This window comes from Primulina eburnea, chromosome 6 (genome assembly GCF_022965805.1).
Source record: "Primulina eburnea isolate SZY01 chromosome 6, ASM2296580v1, whole genome shotgun sequence".
NCBI classification, from domain to species: domain Eukaryota; kingdom Viridiplantae; phylum Streptophyta; class Magnoliopsida; order Lamiales; family Gesneriaceae; genus Primulina; species Primulina eburnea.
In genome coordinates, this window is record NC_133106.1 from 25,377,444 (window position 1) to 25,396,415 (window position 18,972).

General features: G+C 37.4%; 2 protein-coding genes across 6 annotated transcripts; one reads left to right on the forward strand and one right to left on the reverse strand.

The window, feature by feature from the left end:
* Positions 1 to 513: 513 nt before the first annotated feature.
* On the reverse strand, positions 514 to 2,621 carry LOC140833949 (transcription factor TCP4-like). Of its 3 annotated transcripts, none has more exons than XM_073198491.1 (2): positions 902 to 2,621; positions 514 to 777 (listed from the first exon to the last, which is right to left on the reverse strand). In XM_073198491.1, the coding sequence occupies exon 1, from the start codon at positions 2,209 to 2,211 to the stop codon at positions 940 to 942; it is 1,272 nt and encodes a 423-aa protein (XP_073054592.1). In that variant the 5' UTR covers positions 2,212 to 2,621; the 3' UTR covers positions 514 to 777; positions 902 to 939. The 3 variants fall into 3 exon arrangements, with proteins under 3 accessions (XP_073054592.1, XP_073054590.1, XP_073054591.1); XM_073198489.1 differs by having other exon boundaries at positions 514 to 786; XM_073198490.1 differs by having other exon boundaries at positions 514 to 813.
* A 2,149-nt stretch (positions 2,622 to 4,770) lies between these two features.
* On the forward strand, positions 4,771 to 17,996 carry LOC140833950 (uncharacterized). Of its 3 annotated transcripts, none has more exons than XR_012118615.1 (7): positions 4,771 to 4,850; positions 7,501 to 10,231; positions 10,325 to 10,370; positions 10,473 to 10,583; positions 10,781 to 10,852; positions 11,426 to 11,714; positions 11,776 to 15,490. XR_012118615.1 is itself a non-coding variant. In XM_073198492.1 (7 exons), exons 3-6 carry the CDS (start codon positions 7,931 to 7,933, stop codon positions 10,825 to 10,827), a joined length of 2,505 nt encoding a protein of 834 aa, XP_073054593.1. In that variant the 5' UTR covers positions 4,771 to 4,850; positions 7,501 to 7,642; positions 7,870 to 7,930; the 3' UTR covers positions 10,828 to 10,852; positions 17,460 to 17,996. The 3 variants fall into 3 exon arrangements, 2 of the variants coding, with proteins under 2 accessions (XP_073054593.1, XP_073054594.1); XM_073198492.1 differs by lacking the exons at positions 11,426 to 11,714; positions 11,776 to 15,490 and adding an exon at positions 17,460 to 17,996 and having other exon boundaries at positions 7,501 to 7,642; positions 7,870 to 10,231; XM_073198493.1 differs by having other exon boundaries at positions 11,426 to 15,490.
* Positions 17,997 to 18,972: the final 976 nt, after the last annotated feature.

Sequence of the window (18,972 nt, forward strand, 5' to 3'; positions counted from 1 at the left end):
CGTAACAGCAACTTGTAGATAGACTTGGAAACTTTCAAGCAGAGATTTGCAGGATAGGGGGACCAAGAACTGACGGCCAAGTACCATATTTCCTTGGAATTAATCTCAATTCTGTCCATTCAATTCTTCTATCAACTGAATAATAGTTACCATATGTCAAGCAGCTATAGACTGCTCAAATGTTTACAAACTACTCGAGCTTGATGCATAAAGCAGCAGTATAAATTCGATTCTAGCCGGAGGGTAGTAACAACGTCTCATGTGTTGCCAAAATGGCATGATTGAATTTTCTGAAGTTCTTAAACATAACAGTGTCAATCTTGAAACACTTGATGGCACCCTTCTCGCAATGCTGTTCAAAACCCGAAAACAATGGGGCGTGAAGGATACACATCACTTATAACATCTCTTTCTTTAACACCAGATTTTTGAAAAAATTATGAACCAAAGCTTCACGTAACAACCACATTATCTGAATCGATCAAATAAGCACACAGTAGCAAGGAAAGAAACTTGTAACAAAACCTGAGAATTACGAATTGCTCGATAAAATGTTGAGCTCTACGCAGCTCATTCACGTATGAAACCAATAAACTTGAAGCTAGAAAAAGAGACAACTAAGATATGGTGGCGAACCGGGCCTGAAATTCAACTCACGATTCTTCGTATCATGACAGCTGCAATCGGGTTGAACTCATTCCAGCTTCCTCCCTCTGCTTCTCCAGACTCTCACAACCAACAGCGGAAACAATGAGCATCGACAACTTTTGGCCAGTACTTGGTTTCCTTTATGAATTTGTATTAATGTTAGGCCTTCAAAAGTGCATTTAATCTAACAGTACACTGATTTTAAAGTACTCGAGACGATAGAAAAATCTCAAAAGTTCCTTCAAATTATCACCTGTTAATGGAATAAGAGAGTAGTTCCAACTTGATCAGTTAAACTTGATGGAGAGAATCAGGGGAAGCAGAGGATGGATTGTTAGAGTAGCCAACTTTCTTCTCTTGATTACCTTGAATTCGTGCAGGAATGCGGAACTCTGGGAATCCACCTACTCCAGAGGTGAATCCAATGCTGGACATCGATGATGGATACACAGGCCTAACTGCTGGATGCTGAAGTTGCGGCTGCATGTTATTATCAGCATCTGCAATTGGTATTACGGATGGATCCATCCAAGCACAATCCGAAGAAGTGTTTCTGGACTGAAGGGTTCCCCTTTGTGAAAGAAACTGGAGTTGGCCTAATAGCTGCTGCGACCCTGGTGGTGTATTGAACATGTATCCTGCAGCTGCGGCTGCTCCACCTCTCCCACTGACAGAGTCTCCACCCGGATTCAAAGCTCTTAGACTCAGCGACTGGGTAAGTTCAGCTGCCTGCAGATGGTGCTCTTGCCAGGCATCAAAGCCCAGTGGAGTGCCGGCAAGGAAAACTTGGGCCTGGGAATGAACTTGATGAGGATGGTGAGTGGGATTCTGATGCTGCCGGCTCTGGGGGTGGTGAATAAGAATTGGGTCATGGACTGACCGCAAGGAGAGTCTCAAATCTTGGCTGTGTGTACTAATTCTTGAGAGATATTCAGGAGCTGGGAAGTTCGGAAACTGCACAGATGAGGAGCTTGTCTCTGCTGAAGCACCCATTGGGAAGAAATACATGCTAGTATCCAAAGATGGAGGCACAAAGCTTGCATTTTGAACATTATGATTCACAATATCGTCACTTTCCAGCATTAAAATTGAACCTTTAGGCGAAGGCCCTGAAAAATCAGTAATGATCGAATCAGCCTGGTGAATGCTATGCTGTTCCTGTTGCCCTTCTTGAAGCTGTTTCTGGGCCTCTTCCTCCTCAAAACTCGTCTTCGCAGCAAAAATTCCAGAGGTAGGTTTCCACGCTGGAAGCTCCGCAAGATCATCAATGGCGGCCTTTGCCTTCTTGATGAGCCAATCTACCGCCTTACTGGGACGGTCATAGCCAAGTCGATCTTGCACGTCGTAGAACTGAATGGCCGTGTGTGCAGCAAGGCGCACACGGCGACCCCTTGGACCTCTGGCAGTACACACTTTACTGTGGCGGTCTTTTCTCCCGGTGGACCTAATAACGTGGCCGCCTTCTACCTCCACTATCTCTCCTCCGCCAGCACTTCTCACGTCCACTAATCTTGATACAGATGATGGTACCGGGAGGTTGCAACGTTTACTGCTCTCTCTCATTTTTTCCGCCAATCTTGCATGTTCAGCAGTGGACGCAAGAGATGAAGATACAGGGAAACATTAAGCTTCCTCAATTCAGCTAATCGATCTTTACTTTCTGCCAAATCTGAACATCCCCTCAAAAACCATATAGGAGAGAAACAATACAAAATTTTTTCGGCCTACCCCATTACTTGCATTTCTCACTTTTGCACGCCTTTTGATGAGTAGGCCATTTGAGAAGGCTTGATCAAGAAACCTTGCGGTGGTTTTCTTGAAATTCAGTCCTTCGTTTTTTTCCTTATCCAGTAAGCATAAAAAGGTTCTGGTGAGAGACAGCTCAACACTGACTCGATTCTTCCCTCTATCCTTCTGTATGAGAGGCCTTGAGAGCAGTGGTAAAGCTGGCAGTGATCGGGTCTGAAAGCAGAAGTAAGATATATGTATGTAATGTAAGACAAGACTCTACCTACTTTAATAAAATATATCCAATTAAAAATGTTGTATTAAAATATGAGAAAGATGTACTTCAAATATAGCATAGATTCGACCATCTTTTTGTCTGAAATATTGTTTTTAATATTTTAATTTTTTGCCCAAAAGCCCCTATGGAACACAAGCACAAAATCGAATTAAGACTCCTTGAATCTATGGTTTATTCGTTTATAAATCATAATTCAAATTCATTAAGAATGTAAATTCATGTAAGAAATCTTTTTCTCAAATAAAAAAAATCAAAAAATATAAATATTCTAAAATCGAATTGATATTTATGATTACTTGCTTGAGGAACCAACAAATAATTCTTGAGACACACATGCAAATATAGTTTAAATGGCACATGCGCAAGAGCAATCAATCACTATAGTTTTTAGACCATCTCCAATCCTTGCTCCACAATGGAGTTGCTCCATTGTGGAGCAAGGATTTTCACTCCAATCCAGCACCAAAAATGGTGCTGGACTAGAGTTGCTCTAAAAGCAACTCTACATGTGGCGCAGCACTCACATCTATTTTATTTTTTTTTAATTTTTTTTGTTTTTTAATAATTATAAATATTTAATATTCTATTATATATTAATTATATAATTAATATTTTATTTTTAAATTTTTAAAATAATTTATTGTTGAAACATAAATAATAATTTAATTTTTTAAATTTTTTTTTAAAAATTAAATAGATTGTATAATTCTATTTTTTTTAATCGATTTTCTAATAAATAATGAAATAATATAATTACATTTATTATGTATAATTGTGTAATGAAATTATAAATAGTTATTATTGAATTAAAATTAATATTATAAAATATTCTGAGAATATTCTTTTTAGTGTAGAATGTAGTGTAGATAGGTTGGAGATGAATTAGTGTTACACTATTGTAGTGCAGAATATAGTGCAGAATGTAGTGCAGTGGGTTGGAGATGGTCTAATAAACCCTTTAATTCCTTCACCCCACTCCCTTGTATTGTTTCTCCAAATTCAACTCTTTTTTTGCCAAAAAAAAATGCTATAAATTTCAATCTCACTGGATTCTAATATCTATATTGAAAAAGAAAGATGTTGATTGGTTGTTTCACCACTTAATGGAGAAAGTGACTGACTGGTTCATTTATGTGGTTATAAAAAAAAAAGTAAAGAAAAATGTTGTCGTCGTGAAAAAATGTAGTTTGAAACACGTATCTTTACTATATTAAACCTCTTAGGGCACCCACCCATGGGTGGGTGTTATAATACCCATCAATTCATCAAAAAGCATGGGCTTCACTGCTACATACTCATTATAACAACATATCTCTTTTACCAACATTCTTTTAACATTATAACTCATTATTCATGGGTCTCACAGTCCACTCATTCATCTTTAATTTTTTTTCTTATTAAATAAATATATTTTACATTATTTAAATAATTAATCTAATTTTAAAAACAATCTAACTTCGTAATAAAATAATTTTAAAATGTTGAGTATTTTACTGTATTGAGTGTTTGTGACAAATTTTATTATGTTTTGTATTTTACGTTTAACATTAACGTTTCAGTTGATTATACTTTTGGATTTTTAACCGCAGTTATTTTATTCAGTAGTTGGGTTGTTTGGTAAATCTAGTGGAGAAATTTATATATATATATATATGCAATTATGCATGTATTGTTTGGCCAAGGCATATACTTTTAAAATTACATATATATATGTATATATTTTCAGTAGTATTTTACCAGTAAACGTTTCATGGTAAATCTTAATTTTGGAGATAAGGTCAAGAAATCTTGATAATTAAGGAAAAAAATAATGAATAGTTTTTTTCTTATTTTTTAAGGTGATTGTACAATATTTCAAAGAGAACAAAATACTAAAAAAAATGAAATAAAATATGAAGTTAACGTATAGTCTTAAAGTTTTAGAAGAAAATCTGAGAAAATTTTGACAAAAAAAATTAGCATTTTTAAAGAAAATAAAATTCTACGATATTATTAAATTGAATTTCACGATTTCTTGTATCCATATTTTTTCGATGGAGTACGTGACACGACTTTCTGAATACAATTTACTCGATTTGCAAGTCAGTGTATTAAATCCAAAATTTACCAATGAATGCTCAGTCGGGAAATTTTTTGAACTGTGTCCAAAAGTCTGTGTAGTATTACCATATTTGTAGTGCCCAAATTCAGTACACGTATAACCCAAATTATTAAATAATTTAATTAATTTTATATTGATTTTAGCTGTGCATGATTTATATAAATGCATTATTTTAAATTATTTATGTTTATGTGATGCACGTTAAAATGTTATTTGAGTTTCATGTTTCAGTCGTTCATTCGAAGCGGGATTGAGGAAAAGACCCGGTGACGGCTTTTGGCAGTTTAAACTGTGGTATTTTATTTTAAGTTAAGGATGAGGTATTTTAAATAATTTATTAAGTTTTTAGTATTTTAAATGCCTTATTTATGTATTTAGTAATTTAAGAGTTTAGAACTTTTAAAATTAGTGTGTAATTATCTTAATGGAGGAGTTTGATTGAATTAGTGGGTGTCAACCTTTAATTAGTATTTTTATTAGTTAATTAAGCACTAATTTCTCCTAATTAAAAACCCACACACACGTTACACACACTCACACACACTTACACGTTTTTACACACACTAAAACACACAACACACCCTACACATCTTATTTTCAGATTTTTAAAAGATATAAACCTAGGGTTTCAAAAGTAAGAGCAGCCGCCCCTCTCCCTTCGTCTGCCAGCGAGGTTTTGGTGATTTATTGCTAGAAAGTCGAGCCACAAGTCGCCCTCGGATCAACCTCGCTTCCATCTCCGCTTCGGTGACGTCGTTTCGGTAAAGTTTGATATCAAAAAGGCACGTATATTATGTTCTTTCTGCATCGATCCTGTCATATTATGTGTTGTGTTATTTTTATATGTAAAAATTCATGTGTGACATTCGTTGTTTGAGCGGAAGAGGGTTTGAATGCGTTTTGAAATACTTTTTAGATCTGAAATCTCGTAACTTACTGTTCTGTTGAAAACTACGATTTTTAGGTCGGGATTTTGGGAAAAGTTTTAACGTGAAAAATGTAGAACTTTTCGATACCTTCGTTTTGATATAAAATTCAAAATTTTTGGACGAAAATTGAGTAAGTTATGGCGCTTTTCGTGGGACTGCTCAAACTGCGTTTTTCAGAAAATTATGTATTGATATGTTCTTGAAGTTTTTGTGTTGCAGGCTTCGTTAGGAATCGACGGGTGATCGCTGCTGCGTATAGGTACTTTGTTTATGATGTTGGGATGATTATTAACGTGTGGATTCGCGTCGTTAGACACCAAGTTGAATTAAGTGTCATAGGAAGAAAGTTGGTGTCGAAATCCGAATTGTGTTATTGGTGGTGGATTGTTACTCTTGGGGTTATTTTTAATGTTCACTTGGGTTTGACATAATGCCTTAGTGTTCTAAGAAGTGTCTCGTGGTGTCTATTCGTAGTCCGTACGATTGAGTTTAGGTGTTAAGCATATCAGGTTCAGAATTTTCACGTGTTGGCACGTCCCGCAGGTACACGGACCCTGGCACGGGGTCCGTGCCTTTGTTTCTTTTCGGTGTCTTTTTCTAGAGTCTACACGGACCCCCACACGGACCTTGACACGGGGTCCGTGTCCACCCTTCTTTTCGAGCCCTTTTCACCCGAGCCTACACGACCCCTATACGGATGTAGGCACGGGGTCCATGTCCTTCATATTTTGGGAAAAATATTATAACATGTTTGAGGTTTGATGTCATGGTTTAGTGTAAGGATTTATCAATGTCGCGTCATGGGAAATTTTAGAATGTCCTAAGTAGTGGTCGAACTCGAGAGTAAGTATGATTTCTACGTTAAGTTATGCAGGTTAAGTATGCAAATTCATGTTAGTATGTGCAGCAACGGCCCCAGTCGAAGTCCAACGAATCCCTCAACGCCGAGTAAGTATGTTGACGTGCAAAAGAAAATATTTTAAGTTTTTGAGGTATGCTAATTGTCTCGTGACCAAATTATGAATGGGTTTGGAAGTTGGTGAACGTGGCCGAGGACCTCTCCACCCCGATAAATTATGAACGGGTTAGATCGTGGTTGGAAAGCGTTAAATTATGAACGGGGACCAACCAGCCCGTTAAATTATGAACGGAGATCTCATGTATGTGACAGCGGATACAGCCCAGTACTGTGGTTTGTCTGATCAGGCGGTTATTATGTATGTGTCACTTACTTTGAAACATCCTCTACGCAAAATAAAGTGATGTATGTTTAAGTACGTTCAGTTATGCAAGCATGTTTATGAAAGCTGTCAAGTCATGGCACGTCTATGTATGTATGTACGTATGTACAAGTTACGTTATGCAAGCTCAAGTTTTAGTATGTATGCTCTATTTTAAAGTTGGATGCGGTTTTATTATGTAGTACTCGTTATTCCCCAGTTTTTACGTGTTGAGTCTTTAGACTCATTAGACTTGATCGATGCAGGTGAGTATGTTGATGAGGAGACAAGAGGTGGCGACCAAGGGGCAGACTTGGACTGAGCGGGAGGCTAGACCCGAGGACCGTCCACGTTATTTTAACGTTTTATGCAAGTTTAAAATACTCTGATTTTATGTTTTGATGCGAGATATTTTGAACAAGCTTTCTTTTAGCAAAAATTCTATTGGTGATGCTTAATTTCAAATATTTTTTTCATGAACGATAAGTAACGACCGTATAGATGTTATAATAAGAAATTTTAAATTTTTTCGTAAATTTTTAAGTATGAAAAGAACCGTTCGTGACCATGTTAAAGAATGCGTCGGTGGGGAAACAGTTGAGGAACATGATTAGAGGTCAACGTTTTCACTCGGCGAGCGAGATCCCGATCTCAAATCCCATTAGATTCCTTTCTCGGCGAATCCAACGTGATCCCCGTCTACCTTCAAACCCTAAAGGTTGGGACATGATTGTTTGTTCTTTTTTACGTGTATGTTTGAGTGTAATCTTAATTTGTCAAATGCTTGAATCTTCAGTTTTTCTTAGTTCTGACGTCTGATTTTTTTATTTACGCGCGTTGAATATGCATTTGTATGTTGAAAGGCTAGGATTTTGGGTAGTTTCCGAGCTCAAGTTTCTTTTTTGTTCTTTTGAATCGGGGTTGGTTTTGATTTTGTTGTCGTAGGGTTGTTGAGGTTTGATGTGGAAAAGTTAGGGTTTCGTTATCAATAGTTGGTGTTACTTGTATGGCTTCTGGCACCACTGGGGATTTCAATTATGATTATTTGAAACCGAGTACGGTTTTATGGACTGAAAAGAGCAAAGTTTACACACGAAGGATCCGCAAGAAAGTCCCAAAAACTAGCATCGACATAGATGCAGCAGACACCAGAACTGGAACCTCCACAGCCTTGTCTACCAGCACCGAGAATACCTCGACCACCGCTGCATCCACTGAGGCTTGCTCTCCCATTATAACCACATCTGCCTCCACCGACGAACTTATCCATTCTGCGGTTGCCTTGACTCCGAAGCCCACTAATGACATTCCAGCCACATCCCCCAGGTATGTTGGTGACATTATTCTGCAAGAAAGTGTGGAAGCATCAGTGACCAAGGGTATTGATTCCTCTCGGGAAAGGCTTCAAGTGCAGTCCCCGATTGAAGAGACTTATTCACAAACATTGGCAGACAGAGATGTGGATTCCTTCCAGTCTCAGCAGCTGTCAGGACAAGCAAAGAATTATGAGCAGAGGCCATCAGTGTCTGAGAATGAGTGTTCGAATCAGAATGTGGTGGGGCAAGGCAGTTGCTGTCAAAGTTTGGGGCAGCAGAATCAGAGAAGATCGTCTCCATTGCTGAATGATGCTGAAGCCCAGAGCCCAAAGGAAACTGCCTCGTTTCATAGTGAGAAGAATGATAAACTGCAGACAAGTGAGAATGAGCGACATAATTTGAGGGAATCATCTCCATTATCATGTGTAAACGATCTGCCTAATTACGGTCAGATTAAGCTGCTAAATGATGAAAATTCAATGTCAGTGCTACCACCAGCTCCCTCTAGCAATCGGCCTTCAAACGCAAATGAACTGGTGCAGGCGCTGGTGATAACTAGGATAGATGATAGGGTTTTGTTTAGGTTATCAAAATCAACACAGAAAGATGATATCAAGGAGCTTAGGAGCAAGTTAGAGCATGAGCTTGATCAGATTAGAAGGTTAGTTAATCAGCTTGAAGTCAAAGTGCAGGAACTTGCTTCATCTAATACCCAGGTTAGCAATAATAATTTCAATGATATAGACTCTGGTGTTGAGGGTGGTGAATTTGGTGGATGTTATCGTCCTCAACCAGTGAATGTGCCGAATGATGCAGTGGAGAGGAGGGCTTTGGTGAGAATTAATTCAGAGATGAGTGTGATGGGGTTCCGAGAAACTGCATCTATGAAGTTAGCTAGACTTAGTTCCGATGTGGGTATTGCACGAACTCTAGAACCAAAGTCATATAGCCAGCAGCTCAGTATTGCTGTAATGGAGAACACCCATGATGCTGGTGAAATTATTGACAAGGAGAAGAGAACACCAAAGGCGAATCAGTATTACAGAAATTCAGAGTTCCTGCTAGGGAAGGAAAGACTGCCTCCTGAAAGTATCAAGAAATTGAAAACGAATCATGGGAGGAAGCATGGTGGTCGATCAGAGCAGGCACCTGGTTTCTCTTTTGGGTTTGATAAGAACAGGGATAAAGTGTTTAAGAGCTGTAGCAGTATACTTCAGAGGTTGATGAAGCATAAGCACGGTTGGGTATTTAACGAGTCAGTGGATGCCAAGGCCCTAGGGCTGCATGATTATCATGTTATCATTAAGCATCCAATGGACTTGGGTACAATTAAAAAAAGATTATCCCAAAACTGGTACAAGTCTCCTAGAGAGTTTGCAGAGGATGTGAGACTTGTGTTTCGCAATGCTATGACTTATAACCCAAAGGGTCAGGATGTTCACGTTATGGCGGAAGAATTGTCTGGTATGTTTGAGGAGAAGTGGGCTGTTATGGAGACAAAGTATAATCCCTATTTGAAATATCATGTGTACCAGGACACAGGGTTGCCTACTCCCACTTCGAGAAAGTTTCCTCAGCCTTATTTAGCACCAGCCTCTGTTCATTCCTTCACACCTGCTGCCACTATGACTATTGATTCAAAAATTGAACGTTCGCATGTTGGCAGGATGGCCGTTCCTAAGAAACCTAAAGCTAAGGATCTGAATAAAAGGGACATGACTTACGAGGAGAAGCAAAGACTTAGCACTAACCTTCAGAGCTTGGCTTCTGATAAGCTTGATGCCATTGTTCAAATCATTAAGAAGAATAATACTGCACTTTCTCAGCATGATGATGAGATTGAGGTGGATATTGATAGTGTCGATCCAGAAACACTGTGGGAGCTTGATCGATTTGTGAGTAATTACAAAAAGGGCTTGAGCAATAATAAAAGAAAAGCTGAAGTTGCTCTTCAAGCTAGAACAATATCTAATCAGTCTGTTTTACTGATGGTAAGTAAGAGTTGGTGAATAATCTGAAATATAGCCCAATGCTTAAATAATGTCATTTCTATTACTTGAAATTTTCTTTGCAAATTGTTTCAGACCACCACCCCAACTGTACAGGAGGTCCAGGTTGAAAGTGGAACAGGTGTTAGTTTACTCTTGTATTTTCAGTTTCCTGTTGACACTTTTTATGGAGTATGAATTGTATTTTGGGAGATCTGAGATCTGTTTTCTGCTTTTTCTGAAGTCATTGATAAGCAGGAGACACATGCTGTTGAAGGTGGAAAGCAGGGGAATGATGTAAGTAGGTCTAGTAGTTCAGGCAGTTCCAGCAGCGATTCTGGAGCATCTTCTGGTGGTAAATGTTTATCCTCGTCCTTCCAACTTCACCTTGTTTGATGTTTATTCTTTTATGATAGTTTGATATTTTGCATTCGTAATTATTCTTTCTTGGTCAGGCCTAGATGTAATTCTTATGTTGTCACCTGTCATGATCTTTATATTTCTTCATGAAAATGACTGATGTATGTTCATTTCTTTATATTTAACCTACAGATTCTGACAGCGGCCAATCCTCAGCGAATGAATCGGATGCAGGATAATCACTTGGACCGGAATGATATTAAGGTACAGGAATGGTTAACTATTGATTGGATTTGTCTTTTTGTGATTAAATTCTCATGGATTAGAGCCTAGACTTCCTTCTTGCCTTACCACGTCCGACCAGATTTCGGGATCCATGATAATTTTTGGTATTTAAAGTAGTTTCATTTGTATATCATAATGATATAGAAATGTATATAGGACTTTCAATGATACCACTTTGTTATGCAGACAATTTTAGAAACTTTGTGGATCTGTGTTCACAATGGATGTTGTACATGTGGAATTTATTAGGTATTTGGTTGTAAACTTGTTTGTTTGCTTCAAATTTCTGGAGACATACTTCAACTAGTTAAAAATGGTCTGTAATTGCTCAAAGAAGTCGTGCGTTTCTTGCATGATCCAAAGAAGTTGATTCACTTTGAATTTGTAGTATCAGTTAGGCTTTGCCATTCTGTCCAAATATGCTAGTTTTTACATCGTTATTTCAAATTAAATTCATTTCCAATTATACCCGATATGCATGTGCTTGACTGTCGTTAATACTTGGGAAGGAATCTACTGCTAGTATAATTGCATGTTCTCCACTGATTGCAGAAATTAATTGATCAAATAATGATGAAATAAAGTAAATGAACTACAATCAGAGCTTCCAAAGACACGGAAATGAAAAATCAATGCTCTCGGAAACACCCCCAGGTGCATTGACATCAAAAGGCACACGCTGCTGCTGACGAGCAGGGCATGGCCGAGGTGCAGCATGCTTGTGTCCTATGATTTTTTTTTTCTTCACAAAAATTAAGGTGTTGCGTAGTTAGAGTTTTAAGAAGTTCTACAACAACTCAACTTAAACCAATCCTCCAATTATGGTAGTGGACGCTGGCAGGTTTCATATTGAATTTTCTTAGGCATTTTAAGGTATTTTTGCTGGTAGTGGACGCTGGCAGGTTTCATATTGAATTTTCTTAGGCATTTTAAGGTATTTTTGCCCTTTTTTCCTTTTAATTTCATTTGTTTTGGTGAATCTTTAGTTAGATCTAGATCTTTATTGTGACATTGACTAAAAATAATTAAGTTGCTATGTTCTTACACTTTTTGCAAACTGTTTGGCTATATTAGCTGAAATTTTCAGCACCGACTGTTTGTATGATTGAAATTTTTTGTAGCTTCTATTGAACGGCGATGCTCAATAATTGATGTATATTTGATTTTAGTTTATGTGATTTTTGAGTCAGCTGTAGTTTTAATTTGATTAAGAATTGTTTTCTATATTTAATTTTCCCCTAACAGCACCTTACATGTGAAAAGCACGAGCTTCGTCGTATGCCTTGTGGTGAGCGGTCTTGGGATTTGTTCCTTATTAACGATGACAACATTGACAAAAAATTAATTATATCTTGAAATAGTTAAGATATTAATTGGAAGTATACGAGGCATTATGTGATTGATCTCACCATGTAATTCATTTATAATGAATTAATTCAATCTTAAATGTTTGTTCTTTCTAAATACTAGGGATACTAGGGGTGTGAGGCTTAATAGTAATAGAAGATAACAATCCCCTTCCAAAATAGAGTAGTCAGTTGTCAACAACAATTTATGAGTTAATTCAATTTTTAATGTTTTTTCTTCTTAAATATAATATTTCTCTTTCAAATAAATGCAACCAGTTTGATATTACGCTGGAGTTCGGCATCATTATTCAATATGATGCTGGTGTGGCTCAAATAAATTGTACCCTACTTATTTTAGACAAATCTATGTTTGACATACACGTGAGCATGTGTTAGAAGAATGTGTTACACTTTAGTTTAGGGGAACTGGAAGAACAAATTGGGGTGGTTTTTAGAAATTGGAATTAGTTAGCATGTTATTTTTTTAGGGTTTTCTAGCTTGAGCTAGGAGCAAGAGAAATCACTCTCTTGTCCAGGGTTCTCTCTTGCGGGCATAATCTCCATTATTGAAGATTTGGTCTTTGTTTTGTATTCCTTTATATTTCAAATAATATATATTTTTGGATGTATTTCTTTTCCTTTTATGTTTAAATTTATTTATGGTGAAATTTGTGGTTGTAATAATGTCTGTTTAGAATAACTGTTTAGCAACCCATTACCTTTTAAAGAACACACGAAGAAGCCAATGAAAATGTTACCCTGATGTTTCTATCAAATGGTTACTCATTAATTCAGGAGAGCTTATATGGCTCGGTGTATGAGGTCTTTGTACCTCTTAGAGAATCAATATGAAAGGTGGTCGGTGCCGTGCATGATATAAAATGCCGAAGCTGAATCAAGAAAGGTGAAAGAAAGTATAAACACAGTTAATTAAGTGATAACTCCCAAAGCCATATAATATCAATTTCAGTTATATCAATTTCCTATGATGATATTGGAAAACTTGATCATAATTATTAAAGTTTCCAGAGGCAGATGAAAGATGATAAGTAGTAGACAACTAGAATATTTTTCACCTTCTTCCTACCTTGGTACACTTCTGAAGACAGATGAAAAGTATTAATGCACAACCAGATCATCTTTCACCTTGCATGACTTGGTGGTTGTGTTCTTTTAACTCAAGAAATCTCCATTTTTTAAGCAAAAAAATAACATTTCTCTATTTGTAACACCCGGGAATCTCACTAATAATAATTAACAAGTAAATCACATATGTGGTCGATTAAAATTTCATTTAATTTATCTAATCCTTTTTTGTTCTAAACTAGGTGAGTATTTTAGTTTAAATAAAATACATCAACCACACAAAAGTAAGCACACACGAGCTGTGGAAATAAAAGTTATATACTGGAGACATCCTCTAGGTAGGTTCAAAATTTAGGTGATACAATTCCAAACAACAAATCGCTCCTCGCACAACTACCTAGATCACATTGTTCTCCTTTCCATCTTCCGAAGGTTCACCCATCATCAAATCCTTTAGTTCACCTATGAACCCACAACAATAAACAAATCCCCACCGAGGGGTGAACTTGTGCTCAGTGTATATGAAATCATGTAAATGCAGAATCTCATAGAAATCCATAAATCATCAATGCTCGTGAGATGCACATTGATATAGTACTCCCGGATGGTCGAAATAAATACAGTGAATGATATGTCCGTTTGAGGTTCACCAATGCGGTGAACACCCCCACCAGGGAAGGAAGGAAAACATTCATTCTTGTGAGCCCAACTGCCCAAGTCAACCGACCGCCACCAGTGAGACATGTCTACTGGCTGAACAGCTGGAGGACCCTGGTATAGTCAAGTCACTGCTCCAATTCAATAGGTTGGCCTAGGTGCACCATAGTCATAGATAATACTCTAGCAAGTCTGAGCAACATGATTAATAATATAGAAACACATCCATATCAGACACATCTAGAGTCTAGACTTGCATTCATAATCAGCAGACAACAGCCTGACGCTCAATATATAAATTCATATTACCAGCGAACTAATATAGGCAAGTGCATAAGGCCTAGTTAGAATCTTAAAAGTCATACATACCTCAATAATAGTCGGAAGACCCAGAAAATCCTTTGGGAAGATACCTACTTGTATTCGAAAAATGTAACATTCATAAATCACAATTCAAGTCCAAACTTATTATAAATATGAAATGGAACTCATCACTTGATTCACCAATTTCCCATTTTTGTTAAAATTGAAATATTACATTTTTTGGACATGGCATGTTTATTCAGCCGCATAAACTCACTTGCCTACTTGCAATGTGTATAATTACCACTTTGATATCAACCCCAAATATATTCTCATAGCTCTACAAGCTTTAAATCAAGCCAAAAAAGCCAACAGATCGAATTAAATGCTTACCCAAATCGAATCACAAGCTAAAAATCCCCAAAATAGCTAAAATGCCTAAAAATCCAATTTATTCAAAGGTTTCTTTACAAAAGATGCAAGTGATGGCATAAAACATCTCTAATCTTTAATTACGTGGCTTAAACCAGCCCAACGGTCGAAACGCTAAAAATTAAACTTGAAGAAACTGAAAAATGCTTACGCCTATATGTAGTCCTTGAAGTCTAGATCTTGAATCTGGAGTTGGACATTCATAGGATGTTTTGAGCCTTAAAGTTTAGAGAGAAGTGGGTGAAACGTGATTGAGTGGGTTTGTGACCGGGAGGAGGGAGAAAAGGTTGAATGAAACTTGGATCCCACATTTCTGCTTTTAAAAAGACCATCTTGGTAACCCAGGCTCATGTGGGTTCATATGAAAAGTACCTTGAAAAATGCTCTATATGAAAGTTGTAGCCGTTGTCTTGGCTTTGCAATTACTTTACAATCTCTCAACTCAGGATATCACTCGAGAGAACCTTGCTCGGAATATGAAGATACTGTGTCATCTGTAGCTGCATTTTTTAACTTGACTGTGGTGGCCTGATTTTCTCCTTGATAGTAAAAGCATAACTTGGCTCAGTGATAACATATGGTTTGTTGCCTTGATTGTTTGCGTTGTACAGATCAAATAATTGTGGCATTTGAATGTGTAATTGGAGCGTCATGCTTAATATATGGAGAGACAATTGATCTAAAAATCTTCAAATCTTTGTTCGAACTCATGGTGAAAGCTAATTACCATCCTGAAGCTGCTCGAGTTCTTTGTTATCCTCTCTTTATTACTTGATTTCATAAATTTGTTGTTAAAAAAATGATTTATCCACAAGGTGATGAAGATGACATGAAGTGTAAATATGGATGTAGCATGTTCCATGCTTCTAAATGATAAACTAAGATTGATTATTGACTCAATTAATTGAAGCAAGGTGCCACTCGTTCAGTCGGGAATGATATCGTCATAGTAACAATTGGTGGTAATTTTAAGGTAAATATTGAGGTAGATAGTAAAAAAATGGATCCAAGGCAATTGGTTTGATTGATTGCTTATGGTGTAAATTTATCTAAATAAGTTAGTAAAACTATGTCTGAAAAGCTCAAAATTGGATGGTTGACTGCTGAAGCATAGTAATTAAAAGCACTCAAGTGTCTCCGGGCTTTAAGCGCAAAGTGAAGTGCATGCTTTACGGAAATAAAGTGCAAAAATTAAAATATTCTCAAAAATGAAAATAAAAGAATTATTTTAAAATGTGGCAAGAATAAAATGTGTATCAAACTGCTTTTTTTTAATAAATAATCAGGGCAGAGGCAAGGCGCCTGCAACTGGATGATTGAGGAAACTAGCGATGTTAGGGTTTCAACAGGTTATTTTCTGTCTCTGTTAGAAATTTAATTAAAAAATGGTTTTCCGTCTTCGAAATGCGCTTGAGCACGACTGAATACATGGCAGAAGCGCGTGTTTCATGGAAGCGGAGCGCCTCGGAGTGCGCTTTGCTGCGGTTTGGGCTTAAGTGCATGTGTCATACTCTTTTGACAACTATGTGCATGATTAAAGCAGTCTGGTGCTAATTTTGGTTCACCATAGTGATAATCTTGATTTTCTATTATTGTTTGTTGTATAATATTATTACCTCCAGCTGGTTAGTTCATTCATCCTCCCTACTTATTTTGGACATTAAAATACTTTCTCTTAGGTGTCGGTCTCAGACCCCCTGCATATTCCTTGTTCTTTCGTTTACATGATCGTTCATGATAATTAAAAGGGAAAAATAGGAGCACCCAAGTCTAGGCACAGGGATCCTATTCATCTTTCCAGTCAAGGTAAATCTAGAGGCTCATTATAATGCTTCCAGATTTATGCTAAGCAGTTACCTGTTTGAAAGATTGGAAGAGGTATCGAACAAGTGGCATATCGCCATGCTGTTGGTGAATGTTATATTCAATTATGGATATAACTGGGGGCAGAAAGAATTAGAATTTGCAGTAAATATATAATTCCTGATTTGATGGATTCCGTATTGAAGACTCTGCTCCAAGAGAACCGGATTATTCCAAAATTTTGTTTGGCTTGTATTTGTATATTTGGCCCCCAAAAAAGTCATCTGTAAAAGGTGTGGGGTGCTGTCAATATCAAATACTTCAGTCTTCACTGTGAAGATGCGTGCTTTATATGGTTGACTTGGCATGTTCCTACTCCTTGCTCCAGGCGCAAGGGCTGCCTGAATCTGGTACTTTTTTATTTCCAAATAAAAAACCGCAGCTGAATTAAATGCTGATACTGCCAGAGGCCCAGAATTACGGTGTTTACTGTCTTGTTGAGATAAGTTGAACAGTGAAGTTATAACACTATCCTGTTTTTGTATTATATCATTAAATTTAACTTTTGTAGACTATCAATAAGTTTATTCATCTCACCTGAGCAGAGCGCCTTTCTTGTTGTTAGACCGTGAAATGTGGCCAACCAAGGTGTAGCTGTTGGTTTCCAAACTTAGTTCTGGGCTCGAGTCTCTGTGTGGAGTGAAATGAAACAAACAAAAGATAAACTATTTGGCCTTAAGATTGTGTATGAACGTTGTGGCCTGGAGCAGTTATGGCAGTGATTACTTCTCTAATCTATAGTTGCTTATTTTTAGTACGAGTTGTTGTAAAAATTCTTGCGATACTTTATCTTAACGTGTCAGCATGTGATATATTTACTCGTCGATTCTCCAAATGCGCGACTAATTCTAGATGATTTACAACCTGTAATTGAATGGTTTACTAATTTTCCACAGGACTTGTTCACTGAATTTTCACTCAATTCATCGTCTGTGTTTACCTAAACATGGTTTGCATAAAGCAAGTCTTGAGACTCATTTTATAACATCAAGGGATATCTCTGGGACAATTTGTCTGGACCGAAACTTGCTGTTATTGAAGCTTTGGAGATCTTCGGCTGTGCTACATGGCGTGTGCTGAACCTGGTCTCGGTTAGCTATTTAGGTTGATGACTGGAAAGTTTCATTCTATTTGCTGAATAAGATGTCATGGTTCATAATTAGGTAGATGTCTGGAAACTTTTATTCTTGTTTTTGCCGTGATTTGAACGTTTGGGTTATGTTCAAGGGGTTTTGTGTTTTTTTGGGTTCTACAGAAGAATTTGTACTTTTGGTTGGTTGGGACGGCGATGGGGGAATATTGCCGGTGTAAATTGTCCTTGTTGCGACCAATTTTATTTATAAATAAGTAGATTGTTCTAGGATGTTTTTAATCGGCACTAGTTTGAATGGGTTCATGATGGTGCATGCAAGAAACATTACCTTTGTATGGTATCTTCTTGGATGAAAGTTTTATTTTTGTTCTATAAAATGCATGTTTTGCGAAACAAGATGTATTTGGTCACTTATCCAAATTAAATTAAATTAAATTTTTGAGTACCTCGGCTGGTTCAGAACTACTTCTTGTGGTGTATATTCCTTGTCTAAAAAATATACTTGAATATGCTCACGTATGAATCTTTTTTTTCCCTTTTAGAAGCAATAAAACAACAGTTTTCCACATAAACTGTACAAGTACGAGAACATATATGTTGTTTGATATTTTAATACCTTTAACTCCTTCAACAGGCCCCACGAGCCTAGTGCAACAGCAGGAGCAACACATATTGCAGCATATGGCCGACCTTCTTCAGGCTGTTTTTCGACCAAGTTTTTCAAAGTTTTGTTATCTCTATGAGTGGCTGCACGGGACATTTCTCCTTGTGTGACTTATTAAGTCGGTACACTTCTTGTCAGTGAAGACGACTTTCTCCACGACGCAGTATGTGGAGTTATATATCAGGGAGATAATTCGATTGCACGGGATCCCAGTTACTATAGTATCCGACATGGACTTGAGGTTTACATCGTCTTTTGGAAGAGTTTGCATGCAGCCATGGGGACGAAATTGCTATTCAGTACAGCTTTCCACCCTCAAACAGATGGCCAGTCTGAGCGTGTGATTCAGATTTTGGAAGACTTGCTGCGAGCCTCTGTGATTGATTTCCATGGGAATTGGGAATCGAAGCTACCTCTTGTGGAGTTTACCTACAACAACAGTTTTCAATCGTCGATAGGTATGGCTCCCTACGAGGCACTATATGGGAGGAATTGCAGGTCGTCGATTCATTGAGATGAAGTCGGTGAGAGTTCAGAAATAGGCCAGAGATTGTTCAGCAGACCGCAGACGTGGTGGTCAAGATCTGAGACAGGATGAAGACCGCCCAGAGTCGTCAAGAAAGTTATGCTGACAAGAGGAGGAGAGATCTAG